Here is a 16,584-nt window from a genome sequence, read left to right on the forward strand (position 1 = left end):
TTTTCTTGTTTATACCTCAGCTTTTTTTCTTTTTAAACCCTCGTATAGCTGTATGGTAACATGAAACTGAATATTTGTCGTGTCTTGACAAGTAGGATCTCAAAATAAAAATCCTGAGGCAAAAAAAAAATCCCTTCGGTGCGGAAGAAAGCGAATAAAATTTGTCCCAAAAAGCCAAAGCTACATTACAATTTTCAAGCCAAGTAAATTTTCTTAATATTTTTGGGTTTAAACACGTATGAAATTGATATTTAAACTAGGTTGTTATTAGACGATAACAACATTCCGTGCCACCTTAAATGGCGAGGCATTTCCATTCAGTGCAGCAGTTACATTGAGGCGCTAGAAAGTAACGGCTTTGCCATTTAAGGTGGAACGAAGAATTCCACTAAGAAGCCGGCGAAGGTCTCAACTTCAGACCAGCGACACACAACCACCATGAAGACCCACCCGCATTCGGTTCAGAGAAACACATCCACAAAACAGACCCATTTACCACCTCGTAGGCTCAATCGTTCACTTACATGCCAGCGCTGAGGACTTGTCTTTCATAGGGACGGCGACGAAATCAGAAAAAGCTGTTGCTAAAGCGCTGGAAGAAGTTTGAAGGAGACACTTTTCCTCAGAAGCCGCATTCCGACTGAGACTGAGCCCAGCTCTCGGCGGAAATGGGCGGGTCTGAGATTTACGTTGGAAACTAATCACTAAATAGCATTAGCACAGTGATATTGTATTAGAGAAAACAGACACCTGAACGCTCAATGTCTGTTAAAAAAGAGGCGAAAAGTACCGGGATTGGAACAATGGAATCTTAATTCCCAACGTAACAGTGGTGTTACTAAAAGATGTCTTAGCATCAAGCTACATAAAAAAAAAACTTCTAAAATAATAATAAATTAATAAATAATTAAGTGCTAAGATATTTTCTTGGACCATTGCCATATATAAGATGTGTAAGTGAAAATAACCTGCCCAAATATGATAAATCTACATCACATGGACATTTTAAGGCTCATTTGGGGCCTAAATAAAGGTGAGCGAAGTGAGAAGCGAGGCACTGAAGCTCTTGTTTTTGTTGTCGTTTGCTCAGTTCTCTTATTTCTCCTCACTAGTCCCATAAAAATGCACGAGTTGTCTTATTACAAAGTTTATTCGTAGTAGGCTCCAAATACACAAATGGATGTTTACAAGAACTGAATAAGTGAACTTTTCATACGTCTCCTTTAACAGGAGCAGTGTCCCTGATGTGAAGCACTGAACCATGGGTTATAAAGTGAACTCTAGTTAAATAAATCCATTCAAAGTGAGTGCCCTGCCATTTCCTAAATAAATAGAAGACACATGCATCGAGGACACACAGATAACACAACAACAGTCGTCCAATGATTTTTCCTGTCTATTTCCTGAACAGTTACTGTCATTCAATACTTCTCTGCACAATCTTAGGTTCTTTTCTAACTAGGCATTTTCGCTACCCATCGTCTAGATCCCTGTCTTCCCGCTGAACACATGGATTATTATCGTAAATAACCTGCATTTGTGTTTCTTGACGGGACAGCAGATGTTTTATTCTGAATTGAATGAAAGGTTGCCATATGTACAAACTTGTTTTGCACTTTTCTTACACTTTATTTGTTGGCGCTGAAACCACAGACTGTTGAGTGCAAAGCCAAACCAGCAATTACTACAATACTACTAAGTAATTACATTTCTGTTGTATGGTGGAACAAACTAAAAGTAGGACTAAGCCATGTGCCTAAAAACACCGTCTATGGAGTGCAGGAGCACCGTCCAGAATCACCCAGCACTGGAACCTGACCCCACGAATGTAATCACGTCCTCACAGGAAGAGGTTGATATCTCAGCAAAGGAAGGACAATGTTCCCCATCAATACGTTGGACTTTAGAGACCACTGGATGAGCAGGAGTCACAAACTTTGCAGTGTATGTTTTCTTACTCATATCAGCGAGAGACCAAAACAGCTATTAACCACGACATGACTAAGAGCTCAGAGCTACATCAGTTCTCTCCAGCAAAACACCACACAAACAGTAATCACTCAGTGTTGGGTATCAACAGAACATCTGTTTCTTTAGGCCTTCCGTGTTTCAGTAGTTTCTACAACAAAATGGAAAGTCACTTGAGAATTATTGTAAAATGGATGCATTTGTTTAATTTTACTGTAATTTGTATTGGCCAGTTACACTCAGTGGAAAAAAACAAAACCGTTGTCCACTGAAGCTGCACTCATTACGCAGCTGATGAATGCAATGCAAAGGACTTATGCATTTCTCCAAACTGAACCTGAGGTCAGTAGGCCAGCTTATCTGCCTGTTTCAAGGTTTCAAGCACTGCCACGTCACAGAAGTCCACTCTATATGGCAGGCATACATATATATGTAAGTCTTATAAGCTAATTTGAGTAATATATTTATTCACCCTAAAGGGCCCCTATCACGGAAAACTGGATTTGTCACTTTTTGAAAGCTGCTTGAAATGTTTGTACAAACCTGTAGTATATGCATGTTAAACACACACACACACACACACACACAGACATCAGGCTCTGCTGTTATACTTGTCCAGTGTGTTATATCTGACCACTCATCCGTCATCAGCTGGCGTCACCCACGCGATCATAAATATTACATTACGCTGCGCTTACTGTCAAACTCAACACAAAAGCCTTGTGTGTTGTGCTGCTGACGTTTCGCTACACCCCATTGTCCGGACAATGTGTTTTATAATGTTTGCTGATACCAAACAATGAGTGCAAACACGGGAACCAGACCCTAAGATTGTGTATCAGTTACAGGGTTTATTATTAGTTCCTCTTTTACAGCTCCTCCCTAATGAGCACTTCCATCCATCCATCCATTATCTGTAACCGCTTATCCAATTTAGGGTCGCAGGGGGGCCTACCTGGAATCATCGGGCGCAAGGCGGGAATACACCCTGGAGGGGACGCCAGTCCTTCACAGGGCAACACAGACACACACACATTCACTCACACACTCACACCTACGGACACTTTCGAGTCGCCAATCCACCTGCAACGTGTGTTTTTGGACTGTGGGAGGAAACCGGAGCACCCGGAGGAAACCCACGCGGACACGGGGAGAACACACCAACTCCTCACAGACAGTCATCCGGAGCGGGAATCGAACCCACAACCTCCAGGCCCCTGGAGCTGTGTGACTGCGACACTACCTGCTGCGCCACCGTGCCGCCCTAATAAGCACTTCACACATGTTTAATACAGGACCAGTGTTTGTGTCTCAGACTAATCTTGAGATGAACGTCTTATACAGATTCAACAGAATCACTGCAATTCATTCCAAAACAAGGCGTAACCCAATGAACACAGTGCTTGTAATGTGCTGTATTACATCATAACTCTGGAAAGTGTCAACTTAAATGATCTACATACCACTACAAGACGGACCTGATCTACACAACCACATCATGATCATTCAGATCAGAAATTCAAATGTCATTCTGGACAAAAAAAAAACAAAAAAAAAAAACATACAGTACATTAAAAAGGAAAGTACATAGTGTTGAGACACCCTCCGTAAACAGTACATCACGTACTATGCCCCACAGTGGACTGAAATGTTCACCTGGGCAATGCACAGCTTCTATAAGCATCAAAGTCTTACTACACTCTGAAGACTATGTTTCTGTATGTTAACCCTTTGGTTTCCAAGCATCACTATGTTGTTATATGGTAATCCTGTAGTTGCCAGAGACAGTTAAACTTTCTGGAAGCCTTTTTACTTAAACTTAAGCTGCCACATTCACTGCGTTTTAATGATCTTATATTTTGTATTGATGTACTACTGATGTACATTTCTTCTGCAGTCCAGGGTATTGACGGAGATTATCCCCCTCTGCTGCAGCATCAGCTCCCTACTCTTGTGGGAGTACTATTTTCTAGATGTTTGAAATGTTCTGAGAGAGTTAGATGGCTTTCACCCATGAGAGAATGAGTGAGACCAAGTTCTGATGTTGGATTAGTTGATGCTGATTAGTTGTGGATAATTAATGCCACCCCAGTCATCCTATGAGTACTGAATGAAACATCATCTCTCCAGAGAATGCAGTTCCACTGCTCCACAGCCCAAAGCTGGGGGTTTAATAGCCCTCTAGCCCACAATTGGCATTCACGTTGGGTGCACCTTCAAGTTTAGCTGTTTACACACTTTTGGAGATACAGTGTACAACACAAGTATAAGATACCACATCATTATCTGTATTTACAAAGCACCAATGACCTCCTAACCCATTTATCCAGTGTGCAGGGTGTCATATTAATTTCCTTATACTGCTTGTCCTGTTGTTATTGCTTTATTGTTACAATGTTATTTTTCAAAGCCATGTTTCTCCATTCCAAATGTTATTTGGTGATTGTGAGGCCACAAGTAAATAGGTATTTGCCCCTAATACCAGCATGTTTAAATGAAAGGATATGTTGAGAAACAACTGTTGAATTATTGATTATCTGGCCACCTTAGCCATGCCAGTGTATTCAAATTTGTGATGCTCTCTCTCTCTCTCTCTCTCTCTCTCTCTTTATAAGAGTAAATGAGGTTGTGTGAATAAAGGGAGAAAAGAGATGGGAGGGATGGAGAGGGCAAGGGATGAAGAGGAGTAATGAGAGGATCAGGAGTAGCAGGGTTCAGCTTTAGTGTCCAGACGCTGTGTTTATTTGCATTTAAAGATGGAGATTACGTAAAATTCTAAAAAAATAAATAAAAACAATCTACTAAAGCCTTGAATATAGCAACCAGCCATTATGCATACTAATGTGGCTTTGGATCATAATGTTTTGGGGTTCTAAAAAATTATATAACTACACATTAAACACACACACACACACACACAAACACGCACTCCCAAATGATGATTCAGATTTAAAAAAAAACAAAAACTAAAAACATTAGAAATGTTGTGGTTCTCTTAAGTGGTTCGTTTTATGTGGTGGTTATGAGAGATTAAGTATATGAATGGGAATGTGAATAACACACACAAAACCACACACACTCATACATCTCTCACTGTGACTCTGCATATTCATTCAGAAAATGAGGGGAAAAAAATCACGTCCAGAGTAAAAATGCTCATTTCTGCTGGCACCTCTTCTGGATTCCTAGGAGCATGTTAGCACTAAGTTTTTTGTTTTTGCTTTTATAAACTAAACATACATTTGACGCTTTCAAAAAAAAAACCAAGATGAAGCTGACTGAGAGAATGCAGAGAGTGTGCAAAGCTGTCTTCAAAGCAAAAGGTGGCTGCTTTAAAGAAACTAGAGTATAAAACATATTCTTGTGTGTTCCTTCATAGTTTTAATGTCTTCTGTATTCATGTACAATGTAGAAAACAATAATAAAAAAACAAAGAAAAACCAGTGAATGAGAAGATTTCCAAACTTTTGACTGGTGCTCTACATTCACAGTATGTGGAAAATGGCCCATAACAAAGTTAACCCTCCCATGTGTGGGTGTGTCCAAACGTTTGACTGGCACTGTATCTGACACTTCCCAGTCCCATCCCAGTAAACATTTAGCCGTTGATTCAATGTTGAAATTTGTTTTTAAGTTTTAACTCTTTGGTTAACTAGCACACCATAATGATGTAAATAACATCATAATATATTCTTCTGAGCATTTCTGTTTGTCTTTTTACTGACTTACATGACTGCTCCACACATAAGCTGTCACAACTACTGGGTATTATTAAGTGAATTAAGGGAATATTGATCTAACATCAAGGGCATTAACAGAGTTTGTCCCCCTCTGCTGCAGCATCAGCTCCCACTCTTGTGGGAATACTTTATTCTAGATGTTTGAAATGTTCTGTGAGGGTTAGACTGCTTTCACCCATGAGAGAATGAGTGAGGCCAAGTACTAATGTTGGGTGATTAGTTGTGGATAATTAATGCCACTCCAGTCATCCTATGAGTATTGAATGAAGCGTCATCTCTCCAGAGAATACAGTTCCACTGCTCCACAGCCCAAAGCTGGGGGTTTTATAGCCCTCTAACCCACACTTGGCATTGAGCATAGTGACCTCATAGGCTCATCTGCCTTTATGCTGTTCTATGGAGAGTGTTCATGCTGGGTGCTCAATACTGCACGCGTATAAGATACCGCACAAATATCATTGCCTGTGTTTACAAAGCACCATTGTCCTCCTAACCCATTTATTCCATGTTCAGGGAGTCATTTTTATATATTTCCTCATGCTGTTTGTCTAGTTTTGGCATATTTCCTTATGCTTCTTGTTTTTTTGTCCTATGCTGCTCTGTGCTTATTGCTTTATTGTTATAGATTAATGTTCTAAAACCATGTTTCCTTCTTCAGTACCTTTTTATGACACTTGTAAGGCCACCACATTAAAGAGGTACTGGCCTTTAAAAGCCTGCATGGTTAAAATAAAAGTTATGTTGAGTAACATCTGTTGAATTATTGAATATCTGGCCACGTTAACCATGCCAGTAGTAAATGTCTGTATTGCTAATACCTTTGTATCCATGACTGTGGCGCTTGCTGTTAAAAATAGACTATATTTACCGTGAACATCTGGGGTATGAGGTAAAAATACCAGCACCCCAGGGATCAGACGTCTTTAAGGACTTCATTCAAAGTAACATTAGTTTACAGCATTAGTAACAGCTCATATCACAGCTGTATTTAATGGCTATGAACATCCAATAACACATCGTTTTCACATCACACAGCACGGTTCAGTCTAGTGTTGTAAAATTGGGCGAGCAAGTGGAAAAAATCTGTCATTAGAGATAATCCCCAATGGAAAGTCTGCAGGGAGCTCATGAAGCCCAGCAGAGATACACAACCCTCCACCCACATTTCCAAATTTCAGATGACACTCCTGTAAAAACAGTGATTACATCTTTGTTGTTCATCAAACTCAGTGCCTGAAAACTTGGGAAAGCAGGCTTTTGTCAATCCAACTTGAGCTGCGTTCAAAAGAAAACGGAACAAAGCCGAGATATTTAACGTTTAACTTGTTAATTTAATTGCTGCACCTTTCTTGCAGGAGAGCTGTATGCAAAGGCTAACGGGGTGTGAGAATTTTTTTGTTAGTGGTCACGGCGATCACGTGTTTTAAGACTAGGATTACACTCCCCTATCATCCTGGCTATTGGGAGTGTCTTTTTCTGCCTTGTTTAAATCTGGAGCAGAAAGTATGGCCTCACCTGAGTCTATTTTTACCCATGCTTCAATACACACTCATATTGTAACACATCTCCAAAAATTAGCCCCAAGAAACATGCTGATGTGATTTCTGGTAAAGTGTTGAGCTCCAGTCTCCCTCATAAAGCCTGGTTCTTCATGGTTTATTTTTATCAAAAACTCACATCAGTGAATAAAACAACAATTTGCAGGATTTGAGTTTGTTCACCCTTTAAAAGTTTTATCATTAAAAGAATCAGGTAGAAATATCTGTGTAAAGGGTAAGGAACTAAAAATGACAATAAAGGAGTGAGATGAATGATGAATAATTAAGTGTTGATTAAAGGACAATGGTTGGAAAATTATTTGCCATAAATATGCTCCCATTCTGGCGGCACGGTGGCGCAGAAGGTAGTGTCGCAGTCACACAGCTCCAGGGACCTGGAGGTTGTGGGTTCGATTCCCGCTCCGGGTGACTGTCTGTGAGGAGTGTGGTGTGTTCTCCCTGTGTCCGCGTGGGTTTCCTCCGGGTGACTGTCTGTGAGGAGTGTGGTGTGTTCTCCCTGTGTCTGCATGGGTTTCCTCCGGGTGACTGTCTGTGAGGAGTTGGTGTGTTCTCTCTGTGTCTACGTGGGTTTCCTCTGGGTGACTGTCTGTGAGGAGTTGGTGTGTTCTCTCTGTGTCTACGTGGGTTTCCTCCGGGTGACTGTCTGTGAGGAGTGTGGTGTGTTCTCCCTGTGTCTGCGTGGGTTTCCTCCGGGTGACTGTCTGTGAGGAGTGTGGTGTGTTCTCCCTGTGTCTGTGTGGGTTTCCTCCGGGTGACTGTCTGTGAGGAGTGTGGTGTGTTCTCCCTGTGTCTGCGTGGGTTTCCTCCGGGTGCTCCGGTTTCCTCCCACAGTCCAAAAACACACGTTGGTAGGTGGATTGGCGACTCAAAAGTGTCCGTAGGTGTGAGTGTGTGAGTGAATGTGTGTCTGTGTTGCCCTGTGAAGGACTGGCGCCCCCTCCAGGGTGTATTCCCGCCTTGCGCCCAATGATTCCAGGTAGGCCCTGACCCACCGCGACCCTGAACTGGATAAGCGCTTACAGATAATGAATGAATGAATGAATGCTCCCATTCCAGGTGTTTTTAAGTAGAAAAACTAAAAACTTTAAACTAACCATTGCCTTCTAATTTTACAGCGCCAATGTGTTTGGAATTGTGGTTTGTATTATTCTGTCTTCTATATTTAAAGGAATCCTCCAGCTGTTTCAGTCTAATGTCCATCCGATGCATCTCTTGTGTGGGATTTATTACAACAGACAATAATTTCGACTCACTTCCCTGCTCTTAATAAAAGTACAGAAAGCTTGACTCGTGACACACTTATAATAGAAGTCAATGAGCAGATGCTGAAGTAGCTTCCATTTGGCGCATCTTATGAGTGCGTTGTGAGTCAGTGGATATTCTCTTCTGGGAAATCGCTGTGGTAATTGATCACATGCTGCAGATGTGGCAGAGGTTGAAAAACACTGGTGTGTTCTTTTAAAGAACACTGTCTTGGAGGAAACACAGAACGCTAGAAGGAAACTCAATGTACTATCAGTTTGGAAATCTCTGGTTCTCTCTCCCTCCTGCTCTTTACTGTCATGTAGCCTTGGCCCCGTGCTGTAACAGCTGGAAAGGTAAATGGAAAAAGCTAATGAAGTGAGGTATGAATCTGAACACTAAATTACCGAAAGGATACTCAGAAGCCTTTAATGGAAAGATCCTGCTGAAAGGTCACTCCTCCGCTGTGCTGGAATTAAACATTGATCCATGACATGAACAAAAGTCTTATATACAGCTAAAAGGAACTGATTTGAGGCCTGTTCTTTCCTTTGGTGTTGTTCAAAGCTCCAGCAGACAGGCAGAAACAGGAAGAAAAGGGCTGATGTGTTAGTCATGTGTCACAATTGTACGTTTTGTGTGTTGTTTTTCTTTCGTAAGTGTTGGTTTGTGTGGAAATGAACTGACAGCAAACAGCTATTAAAGTTCTCATGACCTGCTGAGGTTGTTTACAGTGATTAGCAGGGTGTAATTACACCAGATGAATTTGAGAGAGAGAGAGAGAGAGAGAGAGAGTAAAGATCTTTCCTCTTGAACTTTAAAACCTTTGTTTTACTCAGAAATGCACTTTGTTGTTTCAGACAGGGCATTTAAAGCACATTCTGAAGACTTTGTAGGCCACTGCTCACAGCACAGAGAACAGAGAAATCAACTGCTGTAACAAAAATCCACTAGCTATACAATCACAGTTAAAGTGTTTACTGAGTATGCACGGATGATCCAAAACATTACAACCATCTCTTTGTATCCATATGCAAAAGTGTCCCAGTAAACAAGGAACGTGCCTGGACGTTCAAAATTAGGTCTAAAAGTAGTCTGTCCGTCAAGGACATAGTTTAAACGTCAACGGACGTCCAAAAATCCATCTTAATAAGTTAGTTAAGTGGTGACCAATCGATAACGTCAGTGGACGTCCAAAATGCGTTTTATACAAGTACTTTATTACGGGACCAATTAATAACGTCAATGGACGTCCAAAATACGTCTAATAGTCGTCTTTTCAATGTCTGTATTTGGACGTATTTTCAACTTTCATTTTCAACCTTACGAGAACGTTGATTAGACGGCAGTCATTACGTTATTTCAACGTTGAATCAACGGCTAATTGTTTACTGGGTTAGCTGAGAGAACAGACAGTGAGTGCAGAAACAAGGAGGTGGCCATAAAGTTATGGCTGACTGGTGTATGGTATACTCTGTTACTTTCTCCGCTGTGAAAACTGAAAGCTGAGATCCTTGAATGGAAGTTTCCATGTTTATCCGGCTTGGTTTCTGATGAGACACCTTTAACAGCTCAACAATAGACATAGAACATAAACCTTGTGTCTCAACAACTGTATATATATAAGAAATGGAAAAAATAATCATACATTTCAGAGAAGTAAAATGTAAAAACCTCAGTTGCGTAATTATTTGTAATTGAGTAACGAATAACTGAAAGGGTGGGGACACTCCACACCTCAGAGTATTTTTATGATGCCATTTTGTGTTTTTTGGGACTGTATATAACTGCACTAGTTGTACCATTTCTACCATTATTTCCTATTAGTGAACTTTGCCATTCCATCACACTATAATTCTCATAAAGGGAATGCTACTGACCGCTGCCATATCATTGTCAAATCATCTTTGTCAATCAGTTACACGGCCTTGTCTGCTGCTTTCATTTCCAGTACATTGTTCTACATGTGACGCAATAGTCAATCATTTAAAACGACAAAAACACATTGCTCAATTCGTGTTTCAGGGCGAGTGAGAGATGAACATTAATTGAACTGGTTCAGTCTTGCTGTCTTGTAGATCACAGAGCGCTGGAAGGTAGTTATAAAATGCTTGTTTTTCACTCCAGTGGACCAAGGAGCTAATCAGTAGCCTGTAGCTACACAGCGGCCATTTGACTCATAATGTCGGGGTTAGGTGGTTATTAGTCACTCTGTAGTGATAGGAAAGTGGAGCAAAAACATTTCTCACTGGCTACACTTTCATTTAAAATCTTTGGAAAGGAGAAATACATTAGCAAACAGTTAGCCAACAGGCTAGTTCACAAGCGTTAGCCTTCCCTGCAGAATAACACAGCATACACCAGCCTGAGCTCCATTCTGGTCTGAGTTGAATTATCTCTGGAATGGTAATTTACACTCTCTGTCTATTCTCTTCTCTCCACTGACCATGCAGGAGCACAGTGCAATTCTACAATTACAGACTGCAGTTTAGCAGTTGCTCTGCATACTTTGTTAGCTCATTTTCACCCTGTTCTCAGGTCCCCCATAGAACCCCCACAGAGTAGTTAGGATTTGGGTGATGGATCATTTTTGCTGTAGTGACACTGACATTGTGGTGTTGAGTTAGTGTGTGTTGCATTGTTTTCAGCAGATCAGACACAGCAGTTGCTGCTGCGATTTTTAAACACTGTGTACACTCACTGTACACTCTACTAACAACTTGGTGGTCCACCTTGTAGATGTACATTCAGAGATACCAATACACTTGTCAGTTGTGGACACTGGATGCTGCTGGATGGATATTTTTGGTTGGTTGGCTATTCTGAGGTGTTTAAAATCTTCAATATCACTGCTGTGTCTGATCCACTTTTAAAAGAACGGAACACACTAGCACAACACCATGTCAGTGTCACTGCACCACTGAGAATGAATCATGGTCTTGTGGTGGTCCTGTTGGGTCCTGAATATTGAAGAACAGGGTGAAAGGTGGCAAAAAATATGAACTATTGACTGTCGTCTGTAATGGCAGTACTGCAAAGTGCTCCTAGACAAAGAAATGAATGTATATAATTTGGAACAGAACAGAATTACACACCAAATCTCAACATGCTGAGCACAGTGTAACAAGAACCAGTGCCTGACAAATCACAAATTACAGACACAACAATTTTCTCTGGATGTTTTACCTTCCAAAATAATAATCACCAATGTATATTTAGAGTTTACAAAATCATTTTTAATAGCACCATAAATTATTACATTATAGCATCTTACCAAGAGCTCTTATTTAAGGCCTTAATTATTAAGAATATACAATTGCTGTGATTACAGTGTGTGATTGAAAAAGCAGCTCTTACTGGTGTCTGAGGGGCAGCTATAGTCTGGATCTGTGTCTCCGTGGTAGTACAGGTCCATGGCCTGAGAAAAGAGCAGAAAAGTGGGTCAGGCTGGAGCAATCCTTTCATTCTCACCCCAGTGTTATATTAGTGTAGTGTTTCTTATTATTCACACATGTGTCTTGGGACATAAAAAAGGCCATAGACATTAGAAGTTATTTCAAATAAGCCCTTAATGTAGTAACTGCCATAGATGTGTTCTGTAGTTGTAAAGGTTAAAGCCCAACAATTCACATCTAGAGTCAAACCAAGATTATATTAAAAAATGCCTGATGAGCACTAACTGTTTAAATGAACATTTACATTATGTGGAGGTTCTTTCAGCTTCAGAATGGTTCTTCAACATTCACATTACAGTAGGGTCCCAAACTCAGGGACTTCTTTTACTTATTAACAACAAAAAAATGTTTTGTGAACATATATTCAGGGGACGGGCGGCACGGTGGCACAGCAGGTAGTGTCGCAGTCACACAGCTCCAGGGGCCTGGAGGTTATGGATTCGATTCCTGCTCCGGGTGACTGTCTGTGAGGAGTGTGTTGTGTTCTCCCTGTATCCACTTGGGTTTCCTCCGGGTGACTGTCTGTGAGGAGTGTGATGTGTTCTCTCTGTGTCTGCGTGGGTTTCCTCCGGGTGACTGTCTGTGAGGAGTGTGGTGTGTTTTCCCTGTGTCTGCGTGGGTTTCCACCAGGTGACTGTCTGTGAGGAGTGTGGTGTGTTCTCTCTGTGTCTGTGTGGGTTTCCTCCAGGTGACTGTCTGTGAGGAGTGTGGTGTGTTCTCCCTGTGTCTGCGTGGGTTTCCTCCAGGTGACTGTCTGTGAGGAGTGTGGTGTGTTCTCTCTGTGTCTGCGTGGGTTTCCTCCGGGTGACTGTCTGTGAGGAGTGTGGTGTGTTCTCCCTGTGTCTGCGTGGGTTTCCTCCAGGTGACTGTCTGTGAGGAGTGTGGTGTGTTCTCCCTGTGTCTGTGTGGGTTTCCTCCCACAGTCCAAAAACACACATTGGTAGGTGGATTGGCGACTCAAAAAGTGTGTGAGTGAATGTGTGTGTGTGTGTGTTGCCCTGTGAAGGACTGGCGCCCCCTCCAGGGTGTATTCCCGCCTTGCGCCAAATGATTCCAGGTAGGCTCTGGACCCACCGTGACCCTGAACTGGATAAGCGCTTACAGATAATGAATGAATGAATTAATGAAATCATATGCAGAAACATTTGAACATATTCAAAATTCAGTCTTAGAAGTTGGTTGTGTTTTCTGTTTCTTACAACTCACAAACTCATTTAGTAATGATGAGGTCTAGGGTCTGAAGTCCAACCCAGTGTCCTGAAAACACCAGCAGCATCTTTGTCTGAATTGCAATTGCAAAGAGCCAATTGAAGGCTCCGCATCCTTTCAGACCCACAGTTAGCGGCCTCGTCAGAGATGAAAGACAAGAAGAAACAGCTGTAGACTGGGGAGCTTGATATTCTCATGTCTCTCAAAGAAGAGCATTCTGCTCCAAATAACCTTCCTCAGCACCTTTATTTTAATTTTTGTGTCTCTGTTCATATCAAGTCATGTGCTGAAAGGGGGTTTAAAGGGCATTTTCTCTTTAGTTTCTCCGGATGTTGTAAAATGATTATAATCTTCTGAGTGAAAGTTAAAGGTCAGATGTTTTCCTGTCATGCAGCTTTGTGTTGCTCTGCAGCAGATCAAGCCGACTATGAATGACAGCAAAGAATCTGCTTGATAAGAAGCAGAGACTCCCTTCAGTGAAAGTGATATTGTTTTTGTAATTTATTTAAACAACAGTTCTCTACATAGCTATACTCACTGTTTAATCCTTGGTTCATTTTCCAATACAAAATGTAGCCGGAGACATTGCAAAAAAAAACCCTCTGTAACCGGAACCACAGGCTTTAGAAACCACAACAGCAGCACAATGTTAACCATAGGGACTGAACACATCTTTGCACAGATCAGTAGAGTTGTTTTGTTCCTTGTTGTAGCGTCCAGCTCTTGCTGAATACTTTCACTGGGCAGTGTTCCAAGGAGCGAGACCACGACGTAATATTAAAAGCGGCCATTGTGAGTCACTTAAACATAAATGTAACCTTTGCTGTAGTTGTTGCTGGATAGCATCATGAATTACAAGTCTCTCTGGCCAATCAGCACTCTACAAGGTTTACACATCACAGTTCAGTCCCTGAGCCGAGCAGAGCCTAGTCGAGTAGAGCAGGGACCATGCAGTGGAAAAGCAACAAAGGATAGAACACATTTGTGGGTGAGGCATAGACTGATTGGTTCTGCTGGAGCCACAAGCCCGTGTAATATTTCAGGCTGATCTAAATGGCCAGTGGGGAGCTACGTATGACATAAGCTAATTAGGTATTCACAAGTCTTGTGTTAATCCTATTGTATGTTACTATAGTGTTTTAAGACAAGCCAAACATAGAGAGCTCCGTGCTACAGCGGGGGAGTAGGAATGTGAGAGGGCCCTGACCACTGACCTTAACCTACTTACTATGTACAATGTGCATAGACACACACACACACACACACACACACACACACACACACACACACACATACACACACACACACACACACACACACACACACACACACACACACACAAATGCCTCCCCAGCACTTTCCACTCTGCATCTCTGTCTGGAAATGACTGTTTCCCTTCGCCCTCTGAAGTTTGTTCATTCTCTCTGATGGCGTATCCATAGCAATAGCAGATGCAGGCCTAGGCCTCATTAATAATGCATGCTGGGTCTGTATTTTTATTTCTTCACTAAGTAAAATGACACGCTGTCGAGAATTCTGCATGAGCTCCAAAACCCTGCAGTGAATCAGCTCCCGAATCAACAAGCACATAAACTGAAAACTGTGAGTCAGAGAGAGGGATGGGGAGAGAGAGAGAGAGAGAGAGAGAGAGAGAGAGAGAGAGAGAGAGAGAGGATGGCAAGAGACACTTTTAGCAGTCAATGTAGATTTACAAAACCAAGTGTACACACAGACAGAGCTGCAGTCCAAATGGCAAGGAGGAAGACAAAAATGGAAAGAAACAGGGCGAGAAAAAAGAAAAAGGGAGAGAAACAGAGGTAAAAGAAAAGAGAAACAGTTATTTAAAAAGTGACATACAAAAAGTAAAAGTAAAAAAGAGACAGACTGAGAGAGATGAATAGATAAATGAACAAAGAAAGCAGAGAGAGAGAGAGAGAGAGAGAGAGAGAGAGAGAGAGAGGCATGCAGAAAACTCTAGTTAGCAGAGTGTGTGTTAGCATTAATGTTAGCCTGATGCCATCTATGTTAAATGAAGCCAGCACATGTGTCTCTTCTTTCTTTGAACCTGATTTCCACCCTGATCTATACATCTGTCCCTGATTTAGCCCGCTATAGCTGGAGGGAGAGAGGGAGGGGGGTGGAGGGATGAAAGAAGAGAAGAGTCTCTGGGGAAAACAGCTGGCCCGAAGGCTAGGAAACTCACATGCAGAGCCAACATATACCACACGCTGAAATCACAGAAAAAGCATAAGGAAGAAATGGGGGTGTGTGTTTGTGTGTGTGTGTGTGTGTATGATGGTAAACCCACATGCAGTCTTGGTTTGCATCACATCCCGACATTAGCTTTATCTATGCGGGGTTTCTGCAAAATCCAATCTCTAAGATGTAGACATGTGAATATAGCCACTGCTTCTTTTCGAACACTGCTAAGTTCAACATGCTTGAAGGAGAACACTAGCTGCCCAGGTCTGATATGCCAACTAACAGATGCCCGCATCAATTAATCCTGAGTCAATTTTCCTCAGGGATCATTAAAGTGATCTGTCTATGGCGTAGCATGATGCTAACTGATGAGGGGAGAAGGGGGTCCATTCCATCCACTCAGAAAGAACGAGTCCAACTCACTCTGCATGAATAATATTAGTAATTGGATTTTAAGCCAAACAAGGAAAGAATCTGACTAACAGACTAACTAACTACAGCCCGTTTCACACATGCACAATATCTTTTTCCTCATATTATCTTGAGGAGCTCTAGGTGTGAATGCAAACATCTGTAACAGTGGAACCGTACATTAGCACCCTACTACACGGTCCAGGTAACGCCAGAGTGAGCGCATGTGTGAACAGAGCTAGTAATGTTCTGGAGAATTCACAGTGAATTCATGTCACGCCTCCTGCACATGCACCACCCGATGCAGAACATTTCCCACTGTGAGAACAGCCTGTGTCAAAGGGCTCCAGACATGTTCTGGAGTTCAGATGTGGATATGGTTTAACAGAGCCAGATTAACAGAGTCAGACTAAGAGAGCCAGACTAACTGTGCTGGAGTAACATAGTCCGACTAGCAGACTCGAGGCGGATCTACTTCAGCAGAGGGTCATAGGGGTGCGTGTTAGGAATGCTATGCTCAGAGGAAGCGTATCTCCTGTCCATGAGTCATAATGTTATCTGTAATCGGAATGTGGTTCGCCTAGTTTTAGTAGCAGGTATCGGTGAATAAATGAGGGTTTGTGTGTGTTAGTACATGAAGAAAAAACTGTGCTGACAACAAAATTACACAACTATTTCTTTTAATTGGGAATACGCATATTCCCACAGTGAAAGGACAGACACAAACACCGATGGGTCTTTTCAGATTTGAAACAGCAGAGGAGTTGTCTCTCTAAATCTTTACCAGATGCTGTTTAC

At 41.8% G+C, this 16,584-nt stretch overlaps 1 protein-coding gene across 2 annotated transcripts in view; it reads right to left on the reverse strand.

Annotated features, from left to right (window-relative positions):
- Window positions 1-16,584, reverse strand: part of sgk1 (serum/glucocorticoid regulated kinase 1) — a 48,231-nt gene that overhangs the window by 6,502 nt on the left and 25,145 nt on the right. Inside the window, exon 5 of one of the 2 annotated variants that reach the window (XM_066670476.1) lies at window positions 11,867-11,927. In XM_066670476.1, coding sequence (XP_066526573.1) covers window positions 11,867-11,927 — 61 coding nt within the window. Of the gene's footprint in view, window positions 1-524; window positions 685-11,866; window positions 11,928-16,584 lie in introns of those variants that run through there. The other variant, XM_066670478.1, reaches the window with a different exon arrangement.

This window comes from Hoplias malabaricus, chromosome 5, assembly GCF_029633855.1.
Source record: "Hoplias malabaricus isolate fHopMal1 chromosome 5, fHopMal1.hap1, whole genome shotgun sequence".
In the NCBI taxonomy this organism is placed as follows: domain Eukaryota; kingdom Metazoa; phylum Chordata; class Actinopteri; order Characiformes; family Erythrinidae; genus Hoplias; species Hoplias malabaricus.